The 26,500-nt window shown below is 38.6% G+C and overlaps 1 protein-coding gene across 1 annotated transcript in view; it reads right to left on the minus strand.

The window, feature by feature from the left end:
• The window catches only part of SYNE2 (spectrin repeat containing nuclear envelope protein 2), a 3,814,665-nt gene that overhangs the window by 3,136,041 nt on the left and 652,124 nt on the right, over positions 1–26,500 (minus strand). The window contains exon 10 of the mRNA XM_044073561.1: positions 585–734. Coding sequence (XP_043929496.1) covers positions 585–734 — 150 coding nt within the window. The remainder of the gene's footprint in view (positions 1–584; positions 735–26,500) is intronic.

Genomic DNA, 26,500 nt, shown 5'->3' on the forward strand with positions numbered 1-26,500 from the left:
ACTAAAAGCATATGCACCTTTGGAGAGGGGGAGGCAAGAATGATCACTTCACCTGTGAAAGTAACCCTCTGAAAGAACTTAGGAGAATGGTTACCAGCATGCAGTTGTCTTTAACTTGTACAGGGAGAAATACAGGTGGCTTTCAAGATATGTACATGTAGGTTCTGTCCAGATGGTACTCGTCTGGGGATTCCATCACACACAAATGAAAAACAAAATCCCTCTTATTACTTCAATCCATTAAAATGACAATAACAACACCAGGGCATTTCAATGACTTAATCAATGGTTACAGAACCCTTGACATACAAAGTAACATTAAGAAGAATACTAGGGCAATGACTGGAAAAGGAAAAGGGTCACTATGGCACCAAATTCAAAGAGTCAGAGTCTGTGACAGCAGAGATGGTTAGTAAAAAGTAATTAATTAAGAGAGTGAGCAGTTCACTTCTGAATACCATCCATCTCACTGTACGTGCATTGTTTTTCATCAGGAATACATCAAAGCAGAAACACTAAAATCTGAACATGGCAAAAATAATTCTATATGATAATAGCAGCATAAAACAAATGAGGTTACTTACCTCCACTTGCTCAATAATGGTTTTTAGGTTATTAGCTGAAAGATCACAAGAGCAAGTTAAAAGGTCTAATGCTTCCTCTGTAAATGACTTGGAAGTTGTACTGTCACTGGCAAATAATGCCTGATCTTCAGACACAGGTTCAGGTGTGGCCTGCCAAAATGATACAAATTTTATTTGAGTATAATAGGCTAACTGAAGTAAGTATTAATTACTTCTAAACTGTAGGGTAATATGTCACCAACATGTACTTGTAAAATTCCTGACATTTTAACCTGTTCATATTTTGAAGAGTAGTTGTTTTTTTCACTTCCTTTGCTGGTTTCCATCACCTTTCATCCCATGGGAAATAAGGATATATTTTCTCATTAAAATCACTGGAAAAAAGGCATTTCACTTAAGCAGCATCTCCCCATCTTACCATATCAATGGCCAAGAGGAGGTAGTTAGGATCCGAAGCTAAGCAGAAGTTACTCATGGTTTCTAACTCTCACCACATGACAAAGTTAGGCTATTTAGTGTCTGTCACAGATTTCAGTCACACTGTGCCACATATTACCACAAACAAATGTTTCAGATTTGATTGCATGCAGTACTACAAATATAAAGCACTCCACATAGCCTTTGTTTTTCTTTTCTTTTACTTTCTTTGGCCGAGTGAAGTACTCAACTTATCAGAAAGCTTTTTTCCCCAAGGAGAGGGCCCAGAGAGGAGATGTGTCAATTTTTGGAAGACCACCTATCTAAGGCTCTAAATACCAGCCTTTCTCACCCAATTATTATTGACAGGTTCCAAACATTGCTGAAACCAATGAATATAAAAGCCTCATCCTAACAAGTTATCATCTGTATCCTGAAATGGAGTAATGCAGCTTCAAATTCAGTCTTGCAAAGAGAGAAAACCTTTCATTCTAGCTGGATATCACATAAAATCCTTTCACAATTTTGCCCCAAGACAGCAAGGCAAAGAAAGGTATGTTTAGAAGTCAGGTCACTGTGTTACAAAAACAGAATTATAAATAAACATAAGCACCCTATGGCACTGCATTGAAAATTAATCAGAAGCAGTTTTGTTTTTGTTACCTCAGAAACAGCACCTGAATTTCTGTGAACAGTTTCTTGCCACTGATGTCCTTACTGAAGCTAAATCAGGGCAATATTTAATTCTCCTGAGTTGCTTTTCCATATGGAGTGATCAAAGAAGGTAATGGGAGGATTAAGACTGTTGTCAAAGTGCTGCTTCCTGTAGTCCAGGGTTTCATTCTCTCAGAGAAAAGGTAGACAATCCAAGGTGTCAAGCAAAAGAACTCATCACTGAAAACAACAAATTTATTCACAGAAAATTGAGCGCTTTTGTCAGGGTATAGTAAAAGACTTCTTCAGAATCTAACCATAAAAACAAATACAAGCCCTTAAATACAATTCGGAACCAAATCACCTGACCCAGTCATTAATTAACAATCAAAATTCAAACCTTAAAATTTAAGGTGATACCACCAAAATTTTGATAGTTTTTTTCATTAACAAACTCAAATAAAACAGAATAGAATAAAATAAGTTGAGATAAACAGGAGTTGTAGAAAAATATGTTAAAGATGTTAAAAGTAAAAAAACATACAAAAGAATATCATATAATTGTATATAAATGGTAAAAAATATTCATAAAACCCTCCATGGCAAATTATAATTTTATACATTATAGGATCTAAGTTTTAATAAACTAGTAATACTTAGATGGTCATTCAACCCAGGTGGACTTGAAGCCTGCAACCTGATTTGCCACCTTAATTCTTTGGCTTCTAATAAATCATTCCAAGGACCCCCTCTAGGGTTTTTTCAATTCTGTCAATGCCAAAGAAAAGGAATTCATGCCCTGTATGTTGTATAACATGTTTGGCCAAATAATTTGTAGTTTTAGAGTGTCTGATGTCAAGCTGCTGTTCATAAATCCGTTCCTTGAAGTGTCTTAAGGTCAGTCCCACAAAAAAACTGGTACATTGCTTACATGTAGTCACATAGACAATGCCCTTGGTGTTACAATTACAAAAGAAAAAGGAGCTAAGTTTCATACCATTAACCATAACGGATTCACCTTCCCTAATGTAATGGCACTGAGAACACCCTCCACATTTATAGGTCCCATTTCTCATGTTTTTCCTGGTTGTTCTAAATAACCCTTGATGGCTTTCCCCTTACTAAAAAACACTTTAGGTTCTTTTCCAATACCTTCAAGTATCCCCCTCAAAACATGAGAAGATGTTCCAATTCTTCCTTAAAACCTTAGCTAGTTAACATGCTGAAAGAAGTAACAAATGCCTGCATATACACATTCCCCTCATCTTTTCCTTGGGTAGCCATCCCACTAAAATGAGCCTCATCATCTCTCAAAATGGGCCTATAAAACCTGGTATCGCTCATCACAGACCTCTGTAAAGATATTAGCGACCAATTGTTCAGCGTACCCATCCGTAATAAGCATGGCCCTTAATCTTTCAATTTCCCAAAAAAAAAAAAACTCATCCTCAGATACCATTCTTGCCTGTCTAACATACTGGACCTTAATAAGGTCTCTCTTTTGGCCTCTCTTCTTACTTTGATGGTAAGGATGACTGCTGCTATAATGTAGGAGACTATTAGAGTATGTACGTTTGCAGTAAATGTTACTGACATACCTTCTATTGATGTAATCTTTACTAATTTCAGCATCTGGGTAACTTATGCTATGTTGGCTCAAATTAAAGGTAAATTTTAAAAAGGAAGTGGTGCTGTTACAATAATGTAGAAAAGGTTCTATTTCATCTATAGGCCTTTTCCAGGCCAAAAAAATGTTGTCCAAGAAACGACAGTACGTGTCCCAATGTTTTTCATACTGACACCCTTTTAGGTACCTCCTTTCCCATTCTAACATGATTATATTAGAAAAAATGGGGGCGCAAGCCGCCCCCATAGCCACACCACATTTCTGAAAATAATACTGACCCTCAAAGAATACATACTTGTTTTTAAGAACCATTTCCATGACAGTTGTTAAAACATAAACATCACTATTAGAAAAATCACCAGAAGCAAACAAAAAGTCTTGGAATCACTCAATACCAGGTCATGGGGAATAACACTGAATAGGTTTACAACATCGATGGTCAAAAAAACTGTTTCATCAAGGAATGTCAAATTTCTGATTTTTCTTAAAAAATCCCATGAATTTTTACAAACATAAGCACAAGCATCTAAGCATTTTTTTAGTGTGATATCAATGTATTTTGCCAATGGGTGTATTTTAGCCCTTGAGGCATTAACAATAGGTTGTAGTGGGGGGTGCACCATATTTTTATGGATTTTCGGGAGTCTGAAAAATTCTAGGACAATAGAGAACTCACACCACAAAAACTTGTAATCATCAAAACTGATAGCACCTTGATCTAACATATCTTTCAAAAGGTAATCAATATGTACATAGGAATGGTTTACCAAATTAATAGAAGCTTCTTCATACATACTATCATCAAATAATATCATATTCATTAGGTTGCAGTAATCCACTTTAGTCATGATTACGACTCCCCCACCCTTATCAGGTTTTATAACCCTTAAGCTTTTGTCCAAACTAATTTGTTTAAGTAAATTGAACTCTGTGGGTGCTAGGTTGTAATCAACATTGTAATGTGTGTTCGCCAAAATTTTCCTGAGCCAAACTCACACATTCTCTCAAAAATGATAAGAGGTGTTTGCAATGGAGAGTTGAAAATACTCCTGTGAGTAAGTTCACATATTCTTTCCTGCCTACTTCTGCCTTTAAACAGTAAACACAAGTTAAGCTTTCTAAGATACATTTTAAGATCCACAATCACATTTTTGATTCTAGCTCTTACAGACGGCACAAAATTGAACCTCTTACTAAATAAATCAACATGTTCACATCTAAAACTTTGCTCAGTAAAGTTATAAAGTTTGAAATCACCTTCAGTGTTGGTGATAATGCCAGGCCCCTCAGAAACCACATCAAAGTCTGTAAAACTATTAGAAAGGATAAAATCCGTATCACAGTTTATCTCTGTTGCCATCGATGATGGCAATTCATAGATCTCCTTCACTGTTTCAGATAATTTTTGTTGCTGTTGGTTCCCATTCCGATTCTTTAGGTGCTCCGAACTCCTCAGGGGAGCTTGTTCTAAAGGGACATCCTGGTTGTGTGACTCCGACTGAGCCTGCTGATTCAAGTTCACTTTACCATCATCAGAGGTACGCCTTATGCTGCCAGTAGATTTCGGCAACGGATTGGCACACCCCTTGCTGTAGTCCTGCCTATCCCTTTCCATTTTCTTTAGTTTCCAGTTTCTAACATCGTGGGAAATCCTATCGGCTTTCTCAAGTATTTTTTCAAACTTGTCCCCGCTATGTGGGAAAAGTCAGCTTTAATACTTTTTTCCAGTTCTACAATATCACCACGTAAATGGTCAAGTTCTTTAACATTGTGTTGGATCATAATCCCCATTAGCTCACAACCTTCTTTACTGAATAGGTTGAGCAGTTCATAATGTTGAGGGGAATTATGGGACAGCTCATTAGGGAATTTCCATGATCGGAGCCCCTTCAAGACCTGTTTGTTTTTTATGCATTCCATGAAATATTCATTCTCTATAAGAAATTCTCTATATTTAATAATTTTAAGTTTAAACTGTTCCACAGATTTACTGAAAGTCAGGTTATTTTACTTGTCATGCTGTTCAAGTGAATTGGAACATTATTAAGCCAAGCAGTGACAGGTAAGGAAGTATTGTCATTACCTTGAACAACCCCATCACATTCTCCAGTGGCTGCATTCTGCCCATTAAAAAAATGTTGCAAAACAGAGGGGGTGTTCTGCATACAGTTCTCAGGAATATTGTTGCTGTTGGTCTCCAACTGTGCTATCCTAGCAGAAAGTTGGGAAACTTGTTGAGAAAGTTGTTGGACCAGTTGGGTCAAAAGTCCAATTTCAGAAAAAGCTCCTGCAGGTTGTCCAGGTGGTGGGGTCCCACAAGACCCACATGCATTTGTCTGCTGAGTGACTATGAGCAAGTCATATAACTGGACAGTGCTCTGGGGTAACTGGGGAATTGGGATAGGCTCCTCAATGGTCTCCTGAGCGCACACACAATAACTGCCTATGAACCTGGGAAATCTGCAGCAGTCACATCAGTGTCTACTAATCCCCATCTGCATTGTCCCACAAAAGTGGATAGCGTTTGTGAGAACCACAGTCATGCAAGAACTCAGTCTAATAAGTCCTCAGTGAAACAGCTGTGCATCTCTGAGGGACTGATCAGCAGCTGGAAGAAACCTGAGTGACGTGTTCTCATAAGGAGGAAATGGATACTGCTACACCTGAATAAGGAGAAAGAAGTGAATGTACCCACCCCTGCTGCTCCACCGCTATGTATCTTTACACTGAAGGGACAGAAAAGCAAGTTTTCCATCGTGCCCCAACCAACAAGTATGTTAAAAGCTGCAAATATCTTGTGTACTTTGGAGGTTACAGTGGGTGATTATTTTCTTGTTTTTCTTATTTGAAATGCTTATGTGGAGTTCTCTCATGGTAGCTGACTTGTAACAGTACAAGCTGAGTTCTCTCATGGTAGCTGACTTGTAACAGTACAAGCTGAGTTCTCTCGTGGTAGCTGACTTGTAACAGTACAAGCTGAGTTCTCTCATGGTAGCTGACTTGTAACATTACAAGCTGAGTTCTCTCATGTTAGCTGACTTGTAACAGTACAAGCTGAGTTCTCTCATGGTAGCGGACTTGTAACAGTACAAGCTGAGTTCTCTCATGGTAGCTGACTTGTAACAGTACAAGCCTTGAGTGGCTGTGCTGACATGTATAACATGACATGGATGTTTTTGTAGGCTTGGTTAGCAGTGACATCCATGATGCCTCCCAATGTCACTGAGTACTGTGGCTGACATAATACATTACCAAGTCGAGTGTATCTAGAGTTCTTTGTTGATTTGTTGTTCACTTTTACTTGGGAACATAATTCTCCTTCTAAAAATAAGTTATTGAAGGAATGGTTTAAGAAAATGAAAAATGATCCTATTTTTATCCAGGAAATAAGATGTGGCTAGTTATTTCAAAAAAAAATTGTTAGATATTATGTATGAAGAAGAATGGCACTTTAGTTCAAATACAGGCTATAAGGTGGGATTAGGAATTGCATTAAAAAGCATCTCTGGGTAAGAAGCTGTTCAGGAGAACAAAAAAAGTGAGGAGAGATGCATCTGGTGACTATACACTTATTAAGGGTATCAAAACTTGTTCGAGATTTGTGATGCATGGCTAGGCTTAAAAAGGCCCTTGTGGTTGTTAGTCTAGTAAACACCTATGACCAAGGGCGCCCGCAGGCAGGTGCAAGGGGGTGCACTTGCACCCCCCTGGAATCGGCTGACTAGATAATTTCCAAAAAGGTTTTTTTTTTTTTTTATAGGTGCATTCTTCTTTAAGAAGTCTGTGCTAACAGCACAGTCGCGGGCGGGTGTGCTGACATCATCGCTGTCGCTCATGCGATGATTTAGAGGTTTGAGAGCGGGAACGGAAGATGGGACCCAAAACGGAATACCTCAGGTAGAGCGTGAGTGTGTGTGTCAGATAAACTGGAATATTATTTTTATTGTCCTGTATAGTCATCTTTACGTTTGTATAAAGGTAAAAATGATTAAACACTATAGTCTGTAGTGTGCTTGGTCACATGCTGTGCAGGGGTTTCATCTTTTCGGAATATTTCTGGAAGTCTTTTAAGCATATTATGTAAATATTTGTAGTTTATTTTTATACGTTACATTAGTATGCTGTCGATTGAGTTCCCAAGTATGTGTAATTAGGACTCTGAAAAGCTGTTCATCTGATCCAAAGTGTCACAGTTGATCAAATCAGACTATTCTCTTAATAGTTCTTCAGAAGCACATGCCTTAACCATGTCGTAGGAAGGTCCCCCAAAAGTTTCATTAGGCCACTCGTAAGAACGCGGTTTCTTCAAGCACATAGGTCGTGAGCACCAGGGCTCTTTACTTTACTTTAACCTGTTCGAGCATCTTGCTGTTTTATGCGTTTTGGCCCGTTGCCAGTCTGCTGCTGAGCTCCAACAAATTTGATGCTGCTCACAGTCCGCAGGGTCCAGCTTGCATTGCAAACTGGGCATCTGGCTTCAGTCTGTTACTTGGTTTTTGATGGTGTATTGAATAATTTTATAAGAATATCTTCTAGCTGCTCTTTGCCCTGTAGTGCCTTAAAGAATACTGTAGCGGAATTGGTTTTCGGTGAAAGTGGTGCCGTGCTTGTTGCGATCCCCCCTTTTTTTTACTAGGCTAATGACCATTGGGGCCTTTTTAAACTTTATCAAGCATCCCAACTCTGTCAAATTCTCGTACTCTTGGTATGTGTAAGCATTAAACAATTTCCAGGCTGTGACCACTACCATAGTTCTCAATCAATCGGGACAAAATCAAGAAAAAAAATCTGGGACAATTTTAAAATGTTAATGCTGTTAACTTGAGACATTGATGTTATTGGAGCATAAGAATTTATATACTCTTTTCTGAAGTAAAATACGAGTGTAACTCTTGACTATTGTCCCTATTGATTTAATTGTAGTTCACCCTTTCCTCCAAAAATCACTAGTTTTAGGATGGATTAAGAGGGACAGAACTAAAAATTGAGTCGGGCAGGGACAGTTGAGAGGTATGACCATTAGAGTAGGGGTTAATGCACCAGCAATGAATTTCCTGTTACTCAGCCAGTGGTTGAAGTTGTTTAGGGGGGACCTCTGCTTCACAGGGATGGGGTGCCTGCTCCAATGAAAGAGTATTCTCTGGGATACACACACTTCTCTCCAGCAGGTTCTATGACAATTGTTTATATTAAGACACGGTTGTACTTTGCACAGGTGTGGGTGTGCTGACTTGACACCCTGATGGGGCTTTCAGTCAAGTGTGACACTTTTTTTAATTATTGTTCTAATTGTTTTGCTACTTGAAAACGTTTAAAAAGGTTAAACTGTATAATGGTGATTACTGGGTTGATGTCAATGCAAGAAACGACTCACATCCAGCAGGGGGCTGCTAACCCCTTGCTTCACGTATCTTAAATTTCTTTGCGGCCCTTTTTTGGTGTGTTGGGGAGGGGGCATTTGCCCCAATGGATTTTAGGTTGCCCCCCAAACTCTCGATTCCAACTGGCAAGATTTGTGTCTTTAGGGTGCTTCTGGCTTGTTTATTTTGCAGATCTGCTGGAAGTCCAGTAGGGTGGTGTCTTAACAATTCCTTGTATGCCAGGCATATATGTTCCCTCAATGGCCTGTAACAGAGTACAGGGATACGGCTTTGAGTCGGTCTGCATAGGATAGACTGTTTACATGTTTTCTTTTGGTGAGGAGCATTTGTAAACAATACAATCTTTGGATGTGCATGGTTGGGTACATACTAAAGGTGGCCTTGGGACTCTTGTGATGGGTCTGAATGTTAAATGTAGTGGAACGGTGACTTTCTTGGACCTAGCTGCCATACTTAAGTCGCTCAACATAGAATGATTTTCTCACTACTGTAGACAGGTGATGGTCAAAGGCTGTACTACTGTCTACATGTGCCCCCAGATCCCTGACTACTCGATCAACTCTTAGTAGTGTGCTGTTGATATGACAGTTGCCAGGGTGGATAACTTAAAGAATATTGTGTATTTCTTGGGTAGCATTATCAACCCCACTTTTTTCTCATTTTTATATGGGGTTGGGGTGTCAGTATCACAAGGTATGGTATGCACACTTGGGAAACTGGATGAGGTGGTTTGGTTCAGGTATTCCATCATAACCATTTGTGTTACCAACTTTATTTTCATAGGTTCCTAGGCAATTACTGTGCCAATGACACTAGGGCAGTTATTAAACCTAGCCAAGTTGAAGCCCTGCTCCCTGGAGTGCCAGTTTTGAGCCAGCACTAAATTCTGCAGTTACCCCTCTCCACACCAGGGATTCCACCCGTTTCCCTTCTGAAGTTACTGCCGCCCATCCAGTAGTCCAAATTTCACTTAAAATAGGGTCAACAAGTGACTTAGTTGTGAATTGAAAGCCTATTCCAGAAATGGGACAACTTCTGAGACACAAATCTGTGTCTCCAGCAATTGCTATTGATGTCACATACCAGGTTAAGGTCTTTAGGGTGGGTGACACTCTTACCATTGGACTTGCAAATGTGCAGTATTTCTAGTAAAGCAGGGTCTGGGTTTGCTTTATGTGCAAGGCACATATCCCTTCTGAGTCCTCTGTATGAAACAGAGTAAAGTGATTGATTTGAGTTTCTCCACGTAGAACGTGCTGAAGACCCTAAAGTTTCTTTGTGAGAAAACTCTGTGGTCTCTCCAGTTGCTGCAGATGTCTGGAAAGGTATATACCAAAGGGAATATTTTATTCAGTTGTTTGAGTGAGGGAAAAGTACAAGGGATTAATTTTTTTCCCCCTTTCCGGTGGCAGTATTATGAAGTGAGTAACGTAGAATGCCCTTCTTACCATTGTAGAGATGTAGTGATCAAACGTAAGCTTGTCCACCTGCGTGCCTAGGTCTCAGCAGTGATTTTGTATGTGTAGTTTGTTAATGTGGTAATCTGCAGGGACATTGCATTTGCCAAAAGATATGATGATGCATTTTTGTGCATCAAGTTTGAGTCTGACTTTGGCACTAGTCGGTCAGTGTAAATCCCTCCTGCAGGATATTGACATCATTAGGGGACTCTGATTGCTTCCCATTCATAGTCTGCCACAAACCTTTTTGTTTTAGCCTGTACTTATATTCTGAATGGTAGGGCCCCCAGACCCGAACCTTGTGGAACACCACTCGTTACTTACTGGCCTGCTGAGGGAGGTGGGAGTCTCCTATCATTGAGCTAGTTTGCAACCCACCTGATTGTATTCCGTTTCCAGGGATGCATGGCTAGGCTTAAAAAGGACCTGAAAGGCTCAATGGTACAGTGGTTAAGGTGTATGCCTTTCAACCATAAGGTGCATGGTTTGATTCTCACCACTGGAAAGAGTTTAACCTCGAAAAAGGGCATAGCAAACCTCGAAAAAGGGCATAGCAAAATTAATTTAAAATGGGTGGCGAAAGCCAAACATACTCTGGCTAGGCTTATAAATGCCCTAGGGCAGATAGCCTAGTATGAACCTATGAACCTATGATTAAAAGCAAATGGATCCATCCTATACACATCTCTCTCCATTTATCTGTGTGCATTTCCAAAATCAGTGAATTAGCATGGGTCACTGGCACAATACAAAATGCAATAGTACTATACACAAAGTGCATGATTTGCACACCAAGATTTGATATTAGATCTACAGAATGACAAAGTAAAGTAAATGTATAACCCTGCAATTTATCTAACTCCCTCCGGGCAAAATATTGTGGGTTGAATATCAACAACAGTACACGTTAATACTAGTCATTTGGAATCTAATAATGTACTATTTTGTAGGTCAATAAAGGGGTTAGGAATCAACATACAGCTGGAAATCAGGGACAGTTGAAAGCAATACAAGAGAAGAGCACAATTACAAACGTGTTAACCTGGGTACTGGATTTGGTACACTTAGTTGCAGAACAGGAATAATAACACAGGCACTGCTGGCTTTACTCCTGACTTCCAGGCGTCATCTGACACTTTGTTGTGTACTCACTCTTGACAAAATGTTTGCTTCCTGGTGCTTAAAAATTAAGATAATTTTCGCTTTCGATGGGAGGTCGATACGTAGCACCAGTTTTAATATTTGTTTTTCAGAATGAGTAGAAGGCACTGGGCACAGGAGCATGACATTACATTACAGTCATGTACTACAGCTGGATCAATTAATCGATTAGCTGAGTTACAACCCGCGTGTGTTCAGGCTCAGTGTTGTCGAGTTACCTAATGCCTAAAACACAACAACACACAATTAGCTAAGCTTTACCGTATCAATGCAAACAAAGCCACAGCCCCATAAAACATTTAGCACTGTTAAAAGGTGTTTGCCAAGATGGCATTTCAAGCCTTAATGTCCTGACTGAAGATCTGGTTTCTAAGTGAACAATATCAGACAGGAATATTAACATATTTTGCTGGGTAATACAAGTATTTAGTCTTTATTTGTTATTGTAGAGAGGTGTGTGTGTGTGTGTGTGTGTGTGTGTGTGTGTGTGTGTGTGTGTGTGTGTGTGTGTGTGTGTGTGTGAAATGCCCCAGGTGTACATGGTGGTGGGTAGAGAATAAGGCTTGGCTTATCTTGGGCCCAAGTGGCAAGAGCCTGAATTCCCTACCCACCACCATTTGTAAAAATGTTGCAGGATTTTCCCTCATATTTTTTCTGTTCCTCATAAAATCTGTGGTTTCTGCATTTGTGTCCTTGTTGCCTGACAGCTAAATGTTATCTGGTTTTATTCTTGGCTGTCTGTAGTGTTTCTCCCTGGGCCTCTGCTAAAAAATTAGCTTTTTTTTTTCAAAGTCAGACTTTCCTGGTTAATAAATGTTAAAAAAATAGACACATTTCAATATCGGACTTCATATTCTTCAAAAAGTCAGAAAGTGTATGGTAACAAAAGCAAGCTTTTATTCTAGCAATTTTCTAAGTGTACAAGATGGATATTTGAAATGTATCCCTGTGTTTGGGACTGTATTCCCCCCATTATTGGCTTCATCCAGGTTTTGTGCTAGGGTTGAGAGTTATGGTAAGAATTGAATTCACTGAATATGTTTGGGGGCTGTATTAACCCAGTATTGGCTTTGTTCGGGTATTTATTGGCTTCATCCAGGTTTTTTGCTAATGTTGAGAGCTATGGTAAGAACTGATTTCACTGAAAATGTTTGGGGGCTATATTCTCTCATTACTGGCTTTGTCCGGGTGTTATTTGCTAAGAGGTTGAGAGCTATGGTGAGAACTGAATTCACTGAATGTTTGGTGGTTGTAGTCACCCATTATTGGCTTTGTTCAGGTCTTTTGTGCTAAGAGGTTGACAGCTGTGCTATGGTGAGAACTGAATTCACTAAATGGTAAAATTTCAGTCTTCCTCTTTCACAAAACAGCTGATTTGGCGTAGTGGTATGTTGCTTTGACTGTTTTGCACGGGTCCCCTGGGTTCAAGACGTGGCAGTGAAATGTATGGTGGTAACGCAGCATTTTATTCTAGCAACTTTCAAACATTATACAAGCAATGTTTAAAATGTGTCCCTGGTTTTGGCCTTTGCCCCAATAAATTTGGCTTTTTCCAGATTTCTTGTGCTGCAAAGTTCAGAGATACAGCTGAGTGTCTAGTAGATTTTACAAGGAGCTGAGAGCTGCAGGGGAGCAAAAGTTTAGTGCTGCTTATGTTTAGTCTGCTTGCATTGTTAATAACACAACAGATAGTGTACTTGCTTTAGATGCTGAAGGCTGTGGGTTCTACTCCCACAGTAGGTAAATGCATTGCTGATGCTGTATTGTGTTGTAAAGGGGTGGATGCTGCAGTCCTTTTGGCAAAGATACCTAGTAACTATGAACCTGTTAACAGTTTGCTATCCATTCTCTATTGCGGTATTACTAGCTTTTCATTTTTTACTGCATGCAACAAAGGCAATTTATTCTTCAAGGGTAACAGGCACTTTATTTGTAGATTAAACAATGACATATAAAGTGTTTGCTAGCAGCAACCTCTATTAGTTACAAATTTCTTCAATGTGGATTTTACTACAGAGATTGTGTATTTTTACTGATACTGGTGGACTTGAGTAGACTTTTTATGATGGAAATGTTCTGAATTGGGCAATTTTGTCATTGGTGGATGCTTTTTGTTTCTTTGTTTACTGGAAAATTTTCAAAACAATAAATTTAAAATGCCCTTTAACAACTGTACTGTATTGTACAAGGAATATAATGTAATACAGTCAGGAAGGTGTATCAAAGAGCATGTGTATGTTATGTTCGAGGGGCCTATGATTTTGAAGACAGCCCAGAGTTAATATTTGCAATTGGCAAAATGTATTTTCTCTGAAAGTGGGTTTCAGTGCTGTTTCAATGCATGTGAGTTTCAAGGGCAGAGAAGTTTTAATGTTAGTCTATTTTCATTGAGACTGCATTGCTTTAACAGATATGTATTAGGGTTTGTGCTGTAAAATGCAAAATAAAACTTTCAAATGAAATCCTAAATCATCAGAAGTAAAGCAGTATGCACATTAGTGTTTATGGTAAATGGGGCAAAATAACCAAGGAATGGGACATTGGAATGGCTGCAGGGGGGGAGGCTCCATTTGACCATGATTTTGTGAGGGGGGGGGTATCAAACTCAGACAGCCCTGGTTGAACTATACCTCTCAGTTGTCCATATCTTTGCAGAATGAATAGATATTTGCTGCTTATTTTTGGTTAGTTCCTCATAACATTTGTGGTTTTCTAGCAAATCATTTAGGAATGAAGCCATTAAATGACAGACACTGAGTTTCAGATGTCATAACCTTCAGAAAAATGCATGCTAATGCAAGACTGTTTAAGTTTATACAAGAGTAATTTTTAGTAGTGTCTGTATGTTCCCCAATATATTTGGCCTTGTTCAGATTTCCTGCATTAAGAGGTTGAGAGGTACGTGCAAATCACTTTGTAGATTAGGAATATCCAAACATCTCAATTGTCCCCAATTCTGGCTCAAAATGTTGCTCTCCCCTAATAATCCCTCCTCCAGAATGGCAATTTTGGAAGAAAATGTGGAGGGTTTACAATTATAACTGTAATGATCAGTTATAGATTACCTTTATTTCAGAAATGCATGTGGATGCTCTTATTTTGTTAGCTGCCTCAAGTTAACTGTTAATATTAAAAAGGTGTCCCTTTTTTGACAGGTATTTTTGCATCACATTTTGGTCTGTTTTTCATAAAATTGTGGTTTCTGGCAAATTAGTGGCAAGTCATTAAAGATTGAAGTTAGAAAATAATGGCAGACATTTGAGTTTCAGATTTTATACCCTTCAGAAAATTTGTACTAATGCAAGATCTACCTGTTCTATTAAGTTAATAAGAGCAATATTTAAAATTGGCCTTATTTTTGGGCCTGTGTCCCACTTCTAGTTCTATGTATGGCTTTGTCCAGATTTCTTGCTCTGAAGTTGAGAGGTAGGAGTGACAGCCATCACTGTCAGCCAGAGACATTTCAAATTATGACATACTTATTGCACCCCAGCCCCCATTGTAGTGGCTTGGGATGTGTCCAAGGAAGGCAAGAAGCAGTTATGCAGTAAGTGTGCAGAGTATTCCCCCATCCAAAGTAGAACACAAATACGACCGTGGCTTTTCATCTGTCCTTGATTTTGCAGAATGTTCTGGTTTTCTATCAGATTTTTATACTGTTGATTTATGCTTCTTATTATTCAGGAACTGCATGCTATCACAGTGTCCTGTTGCTCTGTTTAAGTAGCCATGGTTTAATGAACATCAGGTAAGCTTGTCGGAGATTGTAAGATGCAAGTAAGCTTTAGTAAGCTTGTCGGACATTGTAAGATGCAAGTAAGCTTTAGTAAGCATATTGTTAAAGAATTGCCAGCATTGAAAGCCTTTTCGTTGTTGCCATGCAGAGAATATTTACATAGCTAGATAATGTATAAGCCTTGGGTATTGAAATGCATATGACAGTATTTGTAATAAAAGGCCAGGATTACAGTGTTTTCAGAAGTTCATTACATTTTATTGGAGACCAGTGTCTTATAGCAGTGTCTGTGTGTTAGTACACTTGTAGTTGGGTGGCTTTAATGGTATATGGTAAATAAGCATTGCTACCTTACTTAAAAGCCAAGCCCGCAACAGCTAGCTCCACACTGAAGTCAAAACACAATAGCTCTGGTGGGTAAATGTACTCTGTAGTAATCAAAAAAGGCAAATGTTTGAAATAACTACAGCTTATGTGCAAACACAATAGGTAGTGATGAAACAATGCTCTGCTAAAAATGCTTTAATGCTCCACATTGCTGAGCTGCAATCACTAGCTACCAGGATTTCACCCACTTCAGATCAAGCAGCGTGCCGTTCAGTGCAACCTTCCCAGAACTAATTCAAGTCTGACCAGAATTATTTGGTGTGTGTGTATAAGAGGGAGGTAGCATACCCTCAGCTGTCCAGATTTTTGCCCCATATTCCTCTTAAAAGGATTGAAGTTGCTAAATAATGAGACATTTCAGTTTTAGATGTCATGTCATTTAGAAACATGCATACCAACACAAATCCTGTTACTCTTGCAATTTTCTAAGTTTCTGAGAGCCATATTTATAATCTGTCCCTATTTATTTTAGGCTTTGTCAAGATTTCTTGCACTAAGGGTGAGGCCTTGAGGGGTGTGGTATCTTTGTAAGAGAGAGAGAAAGTGAAATGCCCAAGTTAGTTAGCAGGTGGAATTTTCAAGTGCATTTTCAAGGAACTGTGAGTTTTAAGGGAAGCAAAGTTCACTGCTGCTCATGCCAAGTCTATTTACAATGTGCAACCATTTTGTTTAGCAAATGGTATCTCTATTGTGGTATAAAGTTTTAAAGCTATGTTAGTAGCACCACAAGTAGAATACTTGCATCTTATTGGTCTGCCCTCACTAAATGTCACTTTGTTTGCCTCATACCTCAAAGAACTTAACTCTGATCTTCAGAATACAAAGTAGGTTTGGGCTCTGTATTGCTCATATAACTGGGCTCCAACCAGGTATTCTTTCAGAGTTGTTTAAATTGCCTGTGCCTTAGTCTCCAGCAGCCAGTACCTCCCTTTTTTAGCCCTCCCTCTCCCAGCGTAAACTGTTCTCTCCTAGCCTTATTTTTAACTCCCTCTACCTCTCTACTGTCCTACTTACTTTTCCCCCCTCTCCCTCCTGCTTACTTACACTAAACTGTAGGTGTTCCACTCCCACCTTGGCTCCCTTTTTCCTGCACTGTATAGCTCTAACCAGCCCTTGTCAGGCGACATAGCTAGGATCTGGATATTTTCTATTCCTCCTTTTAACCTCTACCTTTACCTTTCCATTCCTTCAGTTAACCTCTACCTTTACCTTACTATCCACCAAACTCTCTCGTAGCTTTACTTTTGTACCTCAGTAACCTCCCCTTCTGCTACACTTTACCCTCTTCTATTCTGCTCCCACTGTATGTTTCTTCGCTAACCTCCTCTTACCAGTCATTTTTTTATCTCTGGTGCTCTCTGGCCTCTTTCCTACCCCTTCTACTTGTCTTCATTCTTATCCCACCTTCCTTACCTATTTTAGCTGATTGTCTCCTTCCTCATCTCTCCTTAGTGGCTGTGACCCGCTCCGTTCGCCCTGCGGGCTCACTCCGCTCCCCTCCCTACCCCCAATTCCCACCCACCCCCAGGGGTCCTACTCTTATACCTCTAAAGCCACACCCCTATCCCTCCCATCCTATCCCTCTCCTTCCCGCCTAATTGCTACCAAACCTTAACACACACCTTCCACTCCCCCTTTCTCTTTCTTTACCCTATTACCTTAAGTCTTATATTACCTATCTCCTTTTTTCTTACTTCTCTCCTTTCCCTCCTCAGTCCTCTCTTCTCAAATCACTCCTTACTCCTTTCAGAATCCAATACTTACCCTCCTATACTCTTAAACGGACATACTCTCCCCCTCTTTTTCAACACACTCATTCTCTCTCCCTTGAACAGTCCTCTTTCCTCCTCTCCTCTCAGACTACATAATAATGACTCCCTTCCCACCAACTATGTCTATACTCTCATTCTTACTCTTAATCACCCTTCTCTCAACTTACCATCTCACTTTCTTTGAAATCTCACTTAACTTTCATAACTCCTCACATAAACACACTTCTACTATACTCACTTTCACATCGTACTCCAATGTTACTTCCACCCCAAGCTATCATCTATCTAAATTCCATAGATTACATCACCTTACCTACCTACTACAATCAGACAAAAAAATAAAACCTCTAACATTTCTAAATAGCAAATATTCCACTAAACCAGCTAATCCAACACTACAAGATGGTGACATCCACCCCAACCCTGGCCCTATCTCCCCTCCTCCTCAAAACTGTTCACCAAACCTCAATAATAACTTCCTCATAGGACACCTTAACATTCAAAGCATAAATAAGAAAATACCCTTCATCCATGCCCTCTTAGATATCCACTCTTTTGATATTCTCTGCCTCTCTGAAACCTGGCTAAACCCAGGCACAAAGGACTCAGAGATTATACCCCAAGGTTATAACATAGCAAGACAAGACCGCTTAAACGTAAGGGTGGTGGAGTAGCAATACTTTTCAAAAATCAACTTAACATCTCTACTCAACCAGCATATCCAAACCAAGATAGCAAAATAGAAGCCATCATTACTAAACTACAACTTAATGCCAAAAAAGCAATTTACATTATTTGCTTGTATCTTCCCCCAGGTAACAACATTCCAATATTAGAAGACTATCTTAGTTGGGTTTCTACCACCTACCCCAAGAAACCATAATTCTAGGCGACGTTAACATTGATTGGAACACAATCAATGCTGATAATCCCTCCTCTCATATTAACCTACATGGTTTTTCCCAAACTATTACCTCAACCACAAGAGTCAATAAGCCCAATAAGAAAGAGAGTACTTTAGACTGGATACTCACAAATAAAGTCAACAAAAAGTATAAAGTAGGTACTATGCCAGACGATATCAGCGACCACTCCCTAACCTACATTACCAGACAAAAGTCAGAATGTACAAACCTTCCAAATACAAGGCTAATTCGTTCTACCAAACATTTTAACTTAGAACATTTTCAAGCTGAACTGAGAGCATGTAATTGGAATTGCTTAAAATCACTTCCCCTACAGGAGGCAGTCTCAGTCTTTAACTCTACCTTCTTATCCATACTGAATAGACATGCTCCAGAACGTTCTATTAGAGTAAAGACCAAAACAGCCCCATGGCTTACCAACAATACTAAAAAACTTATTCATACTAGAAACAAAGCATGGACAAAATGGAGATGCCTTAAACAAAACCCTGATTTAGTTCATTTCCACCAGCTCAGAAATCAGGCTAAGAGATCAATAATCTCTGACAAGAAACATTTCTACTGTAAACTTCAAGACACCCATCATAACAATGCCAAACAATTCTGGTCATCAGTAAACAGACTACTTTCCCCAGGAATTGCAAAAACTCCTTCCCCTCTTAATGCTGACCCTGAAACCCCTCTCCAGACTGCTAATGCTTTCAACTCTTTTTTCTCTGAAACTATCCAATCCCTAGCAAAACAAATGAACACCAACAACCCTAATAATTCCATCTAATATAGCTAACTCCTCCTACAACTTCTCTCTAAAACCTATATCTACTTCTTTCATCTACAAACTCATTCTCAAACTGAAACCTTGCACCCTTCTGCTGACAAGCTCCTTCTCTTCCTTCAGAAAGCTGCCAAAGAAATTGCATATCCTATTTCCTTACTTATAAACAGAACTATCCAAGAGGGAACTATCCCTGACATCTGGAAAGTCTCCTACATAATCCCACTTCATAAAGGTGGTAACTCCCTTGACCTCTCCAATTTTAGACCAATTGCCCTTCTCTCACCCCTTGCAAAAATCATGGAAAAATGTATTCATCAGCAACTTGTTCACTATCTCTCTCTTCACAATATAATTGCAACCTGTCAGCATGGCTTTAGACCTCACCACAGTACCACAACTGCCCTTCTTTCCTTTGTAGATACTATCAACAAAAATCGATACACTCTCTTCCGCTCTTTTCATTGATCTCTCTAAAGCTTTCGACATGGTCAACCACTCTCTCCTACTAAACATTCTTGAATCTCTCTCTTGTGACAAAATCACCATTAATTGGTTTAGATCTTATCTTAACAACAGACAGCAAGCCGTAATATGGGATAACCATATCTCATCACTCTTACCCATTTCCATCGGAGTTCCCCAGGGCTCCATTCTTGGTCCACTCCTGTTCTCCTTTTATCAATGATCTTCAGACTTCAATCCCACAAGCAACCTGCATACAATACGCAGATGATTCTACCCTTATCTGCTCAGCACCTTCCTCTACTGAGCTGATCTCACTGACCCAAACTACCTTTAATACTGTAGAAACTTGGTTCTCTAGACGTTTTCTCCTATTAAATGCCAAAAACAAAACTTCTCCTCTTCACCCCCACCACTCGGTCTCCCCCCTTAAATTTCTCCATTTCCTCTAATAATGGTACTATCATCTCTCCTGATCCAACTACAAAACTATTAGGAATAACCATTGACAATAATCTCTCCTTCGACCAGCACATTAACAACAACATCAGGTTAGTTAACAGAAAAATAGGTTCCCTATATCGTATCAAACCTTTCCTAACCCCAACAACCAGAACCAAGATTGCACAATCTCACCTTCTATCTACCCTCCTATACGCTTCCCCAATTTATACAAACCTAAAGAAAACCAATCTAAACAAACTTGCTACTTGCTATAACAATATAGCTCGCTTCGCCACTAGTAACCCCTTTAGGACCCATCATTGTATAAACCTAAAACAACTAGGCTGGCTTGAAGTTCAAAACCACATTATAATTCCTCAACTCACTATTGCCCACAATATACTACACCAACCTGACAATACCCCTATACTCTCACAACTTCTAATCCCTTACAACAATCTTAACTCACTTCGTTCATCTAGTAAACTCATGACAAAAACTATAAAGGCAAACAACACAGCAGGTGATTCCCTTTTCAGTAACACAATAGGTAGAAGTTGGAATCTCTTACCATGTGACATAACTCTGACTACATCCTTGCCACTTTTCAAACAGAAAATTAAACAATACTTCCAAAATCATTGGCTTTGTTCCTGTAGTACTCCTGACTAACCTGTGTCTCCTCCACTCTTTTTCATCTCTGCACTACATTAGTTCTATTCCTTTTACTGTTGAGTTTTTAAGTATGTACTTTCTGCACAATTGTGTGATATTTAATTATCTGCGTATTTTTAACTTGATTTTCTTTGAATTTATCATTTCAGTCCTATGTTTTTCTATTTCTCTGATTGTAGCTATATCTTAGAATAGTAGATTTTTATCTTATTGTAATTTACTTAGTTTATAGTGGAGCTTTTCTCCTCGGGCCTCTGCTGAAAATGGACATGTATCCAGCCAGACTAGCCCGGTCAACAAATGTAAAATAAATAAATAAAAAAATGTAAAGGCTTGAGGTTCTATTCCTACAGCATATACATTTGTATGCTGCAGTCCTCAGGATGTCCTCCTTTGGATGAGATGCCTAATAACTATGAACCTGTTTTTCAGCTTGTCATTCATTTTCTATTGCAATATACCAGCTTACCATTTTTTTAATTTAACATAGGCAATTTATTCTTTGATGGCAGCAGGCACTGAATTTGTAGATGAAACACTGAAATATACAGTTTTCTAGCAACAACATCTTCATTAGTTTCAGATATCTTTAATGTGGAATTATTCAGATTACTTTTACTTGACAGCGACACTCAAACAAGTGTTGCTGTATAATACAAGGGATATAATTCGATTATATATTATAATTAATACAATCAGGTAAATCAAATAACTTTTGCATGGCCCTAACGGTGTGCAAGGAGCCTATTGCTTAAACAGTTCAAAGGTAAATAACCTGCCACTGGCCAGATGCATTTTCTCTGAATGTGGGTTTCAATGCAGTTTCATTGAATGTGAGTTTCAAAAGTAGAGAAGCTTTAATGCCAAGTCTGTTTTCATTGTAAGACTATTGCTTTGTTTAGGTTTAGTAAATGTCTTGGTGTTTGGGCTATAATGTTTGAAATAAATGTTGTAAATTAAATCCAACTGCCTGTAATCATTGTAGAACTAAAGCATAACACAGTATGCACACAGATTTGAACAGTGTCTACAGTAAATGGGGAGAAATAGCCAAGTAATGGGACACTGGAATGGCTGTGTGGGCGGGGCTTGGGGTGGGTGGACTTGGGCGGGGCTGTGTTGGCAGGGGGCGGGGTGAGCTATGTGGGTGGGGCTCTGGGTTTGCACCCCCCCCTGCAAAAAATCCTGTGGGCTCCCTTGCCTATGACCCCATGAAATTCACTGGAAGAATGACTGTACTTAGGTTCAGGGCCTTAGCAGGGATTCACCAATTTCCAGTTATCTCTGTGGTAAAATGCAGAACATGAAAAAGGATGCCTATCACTGTCCTTGCTGGGAATTATAATGCTGTCATGAACTCTGTCAAAGGCACAATATCTTCCAGAGCACTGAAGGTCATCTGTCATGCATGTGCGAGCCTTCTGTTACTGGATTTTCAGAGGACCTTACAGCTAAAGAAACACCAGTCTACAACTTCCACTCTATTTGGTAAGCTGTCCAGCAGGCTAGAAAATTTCTGAAGCCAATCAAATCTCTTTATTGGAGTACTGTAGTGGACACTTCTTCAGCTACTGCCACAAATCACTCTGCAGAGACAATTCCTTTTCAGATGTCTCCCTTGACCGAACATTCTAATTCATGAAGAATGGACTCCCTAATACACAGATACTCTGAGCTTTGGGAGGGAATGTAATAATTTATATGACAATGAACTCCCTATGGACTATGCCTATTTTGACATGCTGGGAGTTGGTCAAGCTTGAATTACATAACCTCTGCAAATGAGCCAAAGGTGCCCCTTCAGGTAAGAAACATAGATGAAAAGGTTTCCAGAAACCCAGGAAAACTGCAGCATTGTACTGGCATTTGTTTAAGTTACTGACCACAATGCCAATGAATTTCATTATAGCTGTTGGCGTTCTGTATGACGGGCTAAATCCATTTTTTTTTTAATTATTATGTTCTAGGAGATATTCTGATACCTTTCAACATAACTACTTTTTGAGAACTTTTGAAAGAGGTTTAAAATGTTAACAGTTAAACAGTTTTCTGCTTTTCTATGCCAGAATTGTTAAATAATGGGATTTTGATTTCTTCTAAACAATGGGGAATAAATTCTTCACAAATACTTCTATTAATTAATGTAGTGTGGTGACCTGCAAGGTGATAAAATCTGCTATTTATACGTGTGTGTGTATATATATATATATATACATATATATATGAGAATGACAGATGTTCAGACTATAAAAAGTTCAAAGGTTAAGACATTCACCCTAGCAGTTCAAATCACATTCACATTCATAACACTTCAAAGCACAAAGATTCAAAGCAAAACAAAAACTACTTTTTTGCATGAGGCAAGCCTCCATGCACTCCCACACCCCTTTCTAATAAAAAAATACCAACTATGACATTGTATTACAGGGGTAAGCGCAAATTACCTAATCCTTACTGTACCACAATCAAGCACACCTAAATAGTGACAACATTTGAAAAGCTTATTTTCAAACTATGTAGCTGACGACTCGGGGCTTGAACTCTTCAGAGTTTAATCATTTGAATGGAACTGAAAAAAAAGAAAAGAAAAAAAAAAAGAATATATATATATATATATGTATACACACACATATGCATATATACATATACATACATAAATATATATATATATATATATATATATATATACATACATACACGTGTGTGTATACAAATGCACGTGCACACACACACACACACACACATACCCATACAATTGCTAAAAGAACAGCCCATTATTTTAAAAATGGCAAAACTGGTAAGTGTTTGTATCCTTAAAGTATTCAGGACTTTATCAGACATCATTTAAAAAAAGTCTTTCTTTTCATTTTTTTTTTATCTTCACAAATATATTCACATTTATTCTTAATGAAATATAAACAATCTTGTGTTATTTCTTGTACTTTTCTGCTGGTTTTACTCCATATAAAATGCGATTATGTATAATTCATTACAAAACTGGGATACTAGGCCTAGTAGAAGAGCCGGTAGCTTTAAAAGAATTTCTATTTCTTGTATTGGAGAAGGTCTATATATATATATATATATATATATATATATGTACTTCAGAATAATGACTAATGAAGTTCACTGGAAATGAAAGCACTAACCAGTTTTATTATGTTTAATTAAGAAAGCTGTCCTTTTAACAGTCGTACGTCTCTTTTTTATTTTAGAATACATATAGAGGTAGAGAGGCAGATGATGATATACACACACACACACACACACATATATATATATATATATATAATATACATCTATATATATATATATATATATATATATACATACATATATATATATATATATATATATATATATATATATATATATATACATATATATATATATATATATATATACACACACACACACACACACACACACACACACACACACACACACACACACACACACACACACACACACACACACACACACACACACATATAAATAATAATGGTACCTTTCAAAACATGATATTAGACCTGATAAGTTGCTCAAATGGACTCTCCTTGTATAATGTAATGAGGCTGCAGTTACAATTTCATATTTGGATAGTGGAAGTTACATCCCTCTCATGTTTTCCCATCACAGGAATTACTTCTTTGTGTCCTGTGTTGTAGGAACAATTATATAATAAAAAAGATCTGCTAATAGCTGTATAATATAGCAGAGATTTAACTGTTTCCTCATATATAACCTTGCTTGAAGAATTATAAAAGTGCTGAAGACATGGATCCCAGTGTCCCCAGAAAACTGTCTTGCTGTGACGGTTTGTTGCTGAGAGCCATGAAACAGGACTAACAGAATCTCTATTGTTTTATCAAGAGTTGGAAAGATCTTAACACTGAAAATATGAATACCCTAGAAAATGTAATAGTGTGACTGATGAGTCATTGTCCTAACTTCCTTTGTCTTTTCCAATATTGAGCGCTCTCTCTGCATATATATATATATATATATATATATATATATATATATATATATATATTTACGTGTGTGTTTGCATGTGTGCGCATGTGCACACGTGTGTGTGTGTGTGTGTGTGTGTGTGTGTGTGTGTGTGTGTATAAAGTTCCTATTACACTACATCAATTTTGAGCATTATTAGAAATCAAACACTGAATCTCTCCATGCTGAGAACAGACAATCTCGCAAATAACTGAATTCCAGAACTCCCAACCACTCCAAGTGCTAACATGGATCCTGAAGAGTGGCAAGTTCAGACATTCAATACTGTCAGACCCCCACATACACACACACACCAAACTATCATCACTGATCACACACATACACATATACTTCAGCATCACATATAAAAAGACAAACATACCACAGCACATATGCCAACATACTAAATCCAAGATCACACAACAGCAGGGAAAGAAGATATTACTAATCCTCTGTATCACAATCGCACACAATATTAAAGCCATCATCTTTTGACTGGCTATGCAGAACATTTGATAACTTCTGCATTTGACTGATTGTGTCACAGCTGAAAATATCTGATCAACTGTGGACATGACCTAATGAATGGAATCCACACATATATGATCTACTGAAGGAAATCCAGAAGCACCTTATTTATAAAGTGGTGGAATAAAACCTAATAATAATATACATATATTGGTTTTAATTTTTTTATATCAAGGAATCCAAAAGCACCTTATTCATATAAGAGTAAAGGGAAAAATAATAACATGAACATATTTCTTTTAAGTTCATGGCTCAATACAAAACTATCCATGAAAACTTGCGTGTGTTCTTTATTTTACCACCTCATATTGAATCCATGACATATTATTCATATTACTTTCATTTATTTAGATTTACTGAAATATTATTCTCTTTTCAGACTTTTCCCCCTTTTTGACAGTCTGCACGGCATTGTTACTGGCTCCCATTCCTCTGCCCAACTGACTCATTCAGTCCTCTCTCAAGGGGGAAGAGGTAGGTATCTCCAGCCTTGGTGAGAACCTTTGAATCATTTGTTCCTTGGCTGGAGGGTTTATCAGGCCATTTGCTCCACTGGAGAGGTAAGAGTTGGGTATTGAAGAGAGGACCAGTCTGCCTGTCCAGGTGGACTTACCTCTCTTCCCTCTAGGAGGTCCTGTTCCCCCGTAACTGCTCACAAGAGCTCCACTAGTCCTGCTGGCCATGAGGACCATGCATGCTTCTAACAGCATGCTCAACACAGGTTCTTGGCAAAGAGTGCTCTGCAGGCTTGAACTTCATGGGTGTGACATCTTGTACTCTCTTCAGAAGTCACCCAAGTGGTAACCCACAGCCACCTCACCCTTACCCCTCAGGTTAGGTGAGCCGACAATGGCCACTCACTCTCATCCTAACCACTCTGCTCCCTCCAGCACCCCTGCCATTAGTATAACACAACCCATCAGGGTCAGTCGGGCTTTATGCTTCTCTGTCAAGGGAGTGAGGTGAGCAGGAGACCTGGGAGGAGGAGCTTCAAAAATTACAAGACATACTCTGAAATTAAAAATATGTACTAAAAATTAAATTATAGAGTCACAATTTTTAGTCATGCAAATTTAAAGACATAAAAATATAAATAATACTGGAAAAGATTAAAACATGATCAGTAGTTAATGAAATGGTAGCTTATTTGAAAACAGTGTAAGTAGAGAAAAAAATCAATAATAATCCATAACTCATACAGTGAACAACAAAACATTTTAGTATTCAAATGGAAAGAATAGCTGTGTAAAATCTTATGATAACCATAATGTCCTTCTCTTCCATGTTGCAGTATTCTGGTTGAGGGATTTCCTGCCCTCAGGCAACTCGTACGCCAGCTCATATACAAAAGCTTAAGCTTGGCTGTTGCAGTGTGCGTGGAACGTCAGACGTAAGATGCAAGACCATAAACCAGGGGCCTTAAATGTGATGTCTGCATGCACAATCCTCAAAACCTGAAGGCCAGCAGGTAGAGAAGAAGGCCCAGCAGGAGGAATGCCAGTGGTTTCCATG

This window comes from Protopterus annectens, chromosome 6.part0 (genome assembly GCF_019279795.1).
Source record: "Protopterus annectens isolate FY-2018-M chromosome 6.part0, PAN1.0, whole genome shotgun sequence".
NCBI classification, from domain to species: Eukaryota; Metazoa; Chordata; order Ceratodontiformes; family Protopteridae; genus Protopterus; species Protopterus annectens.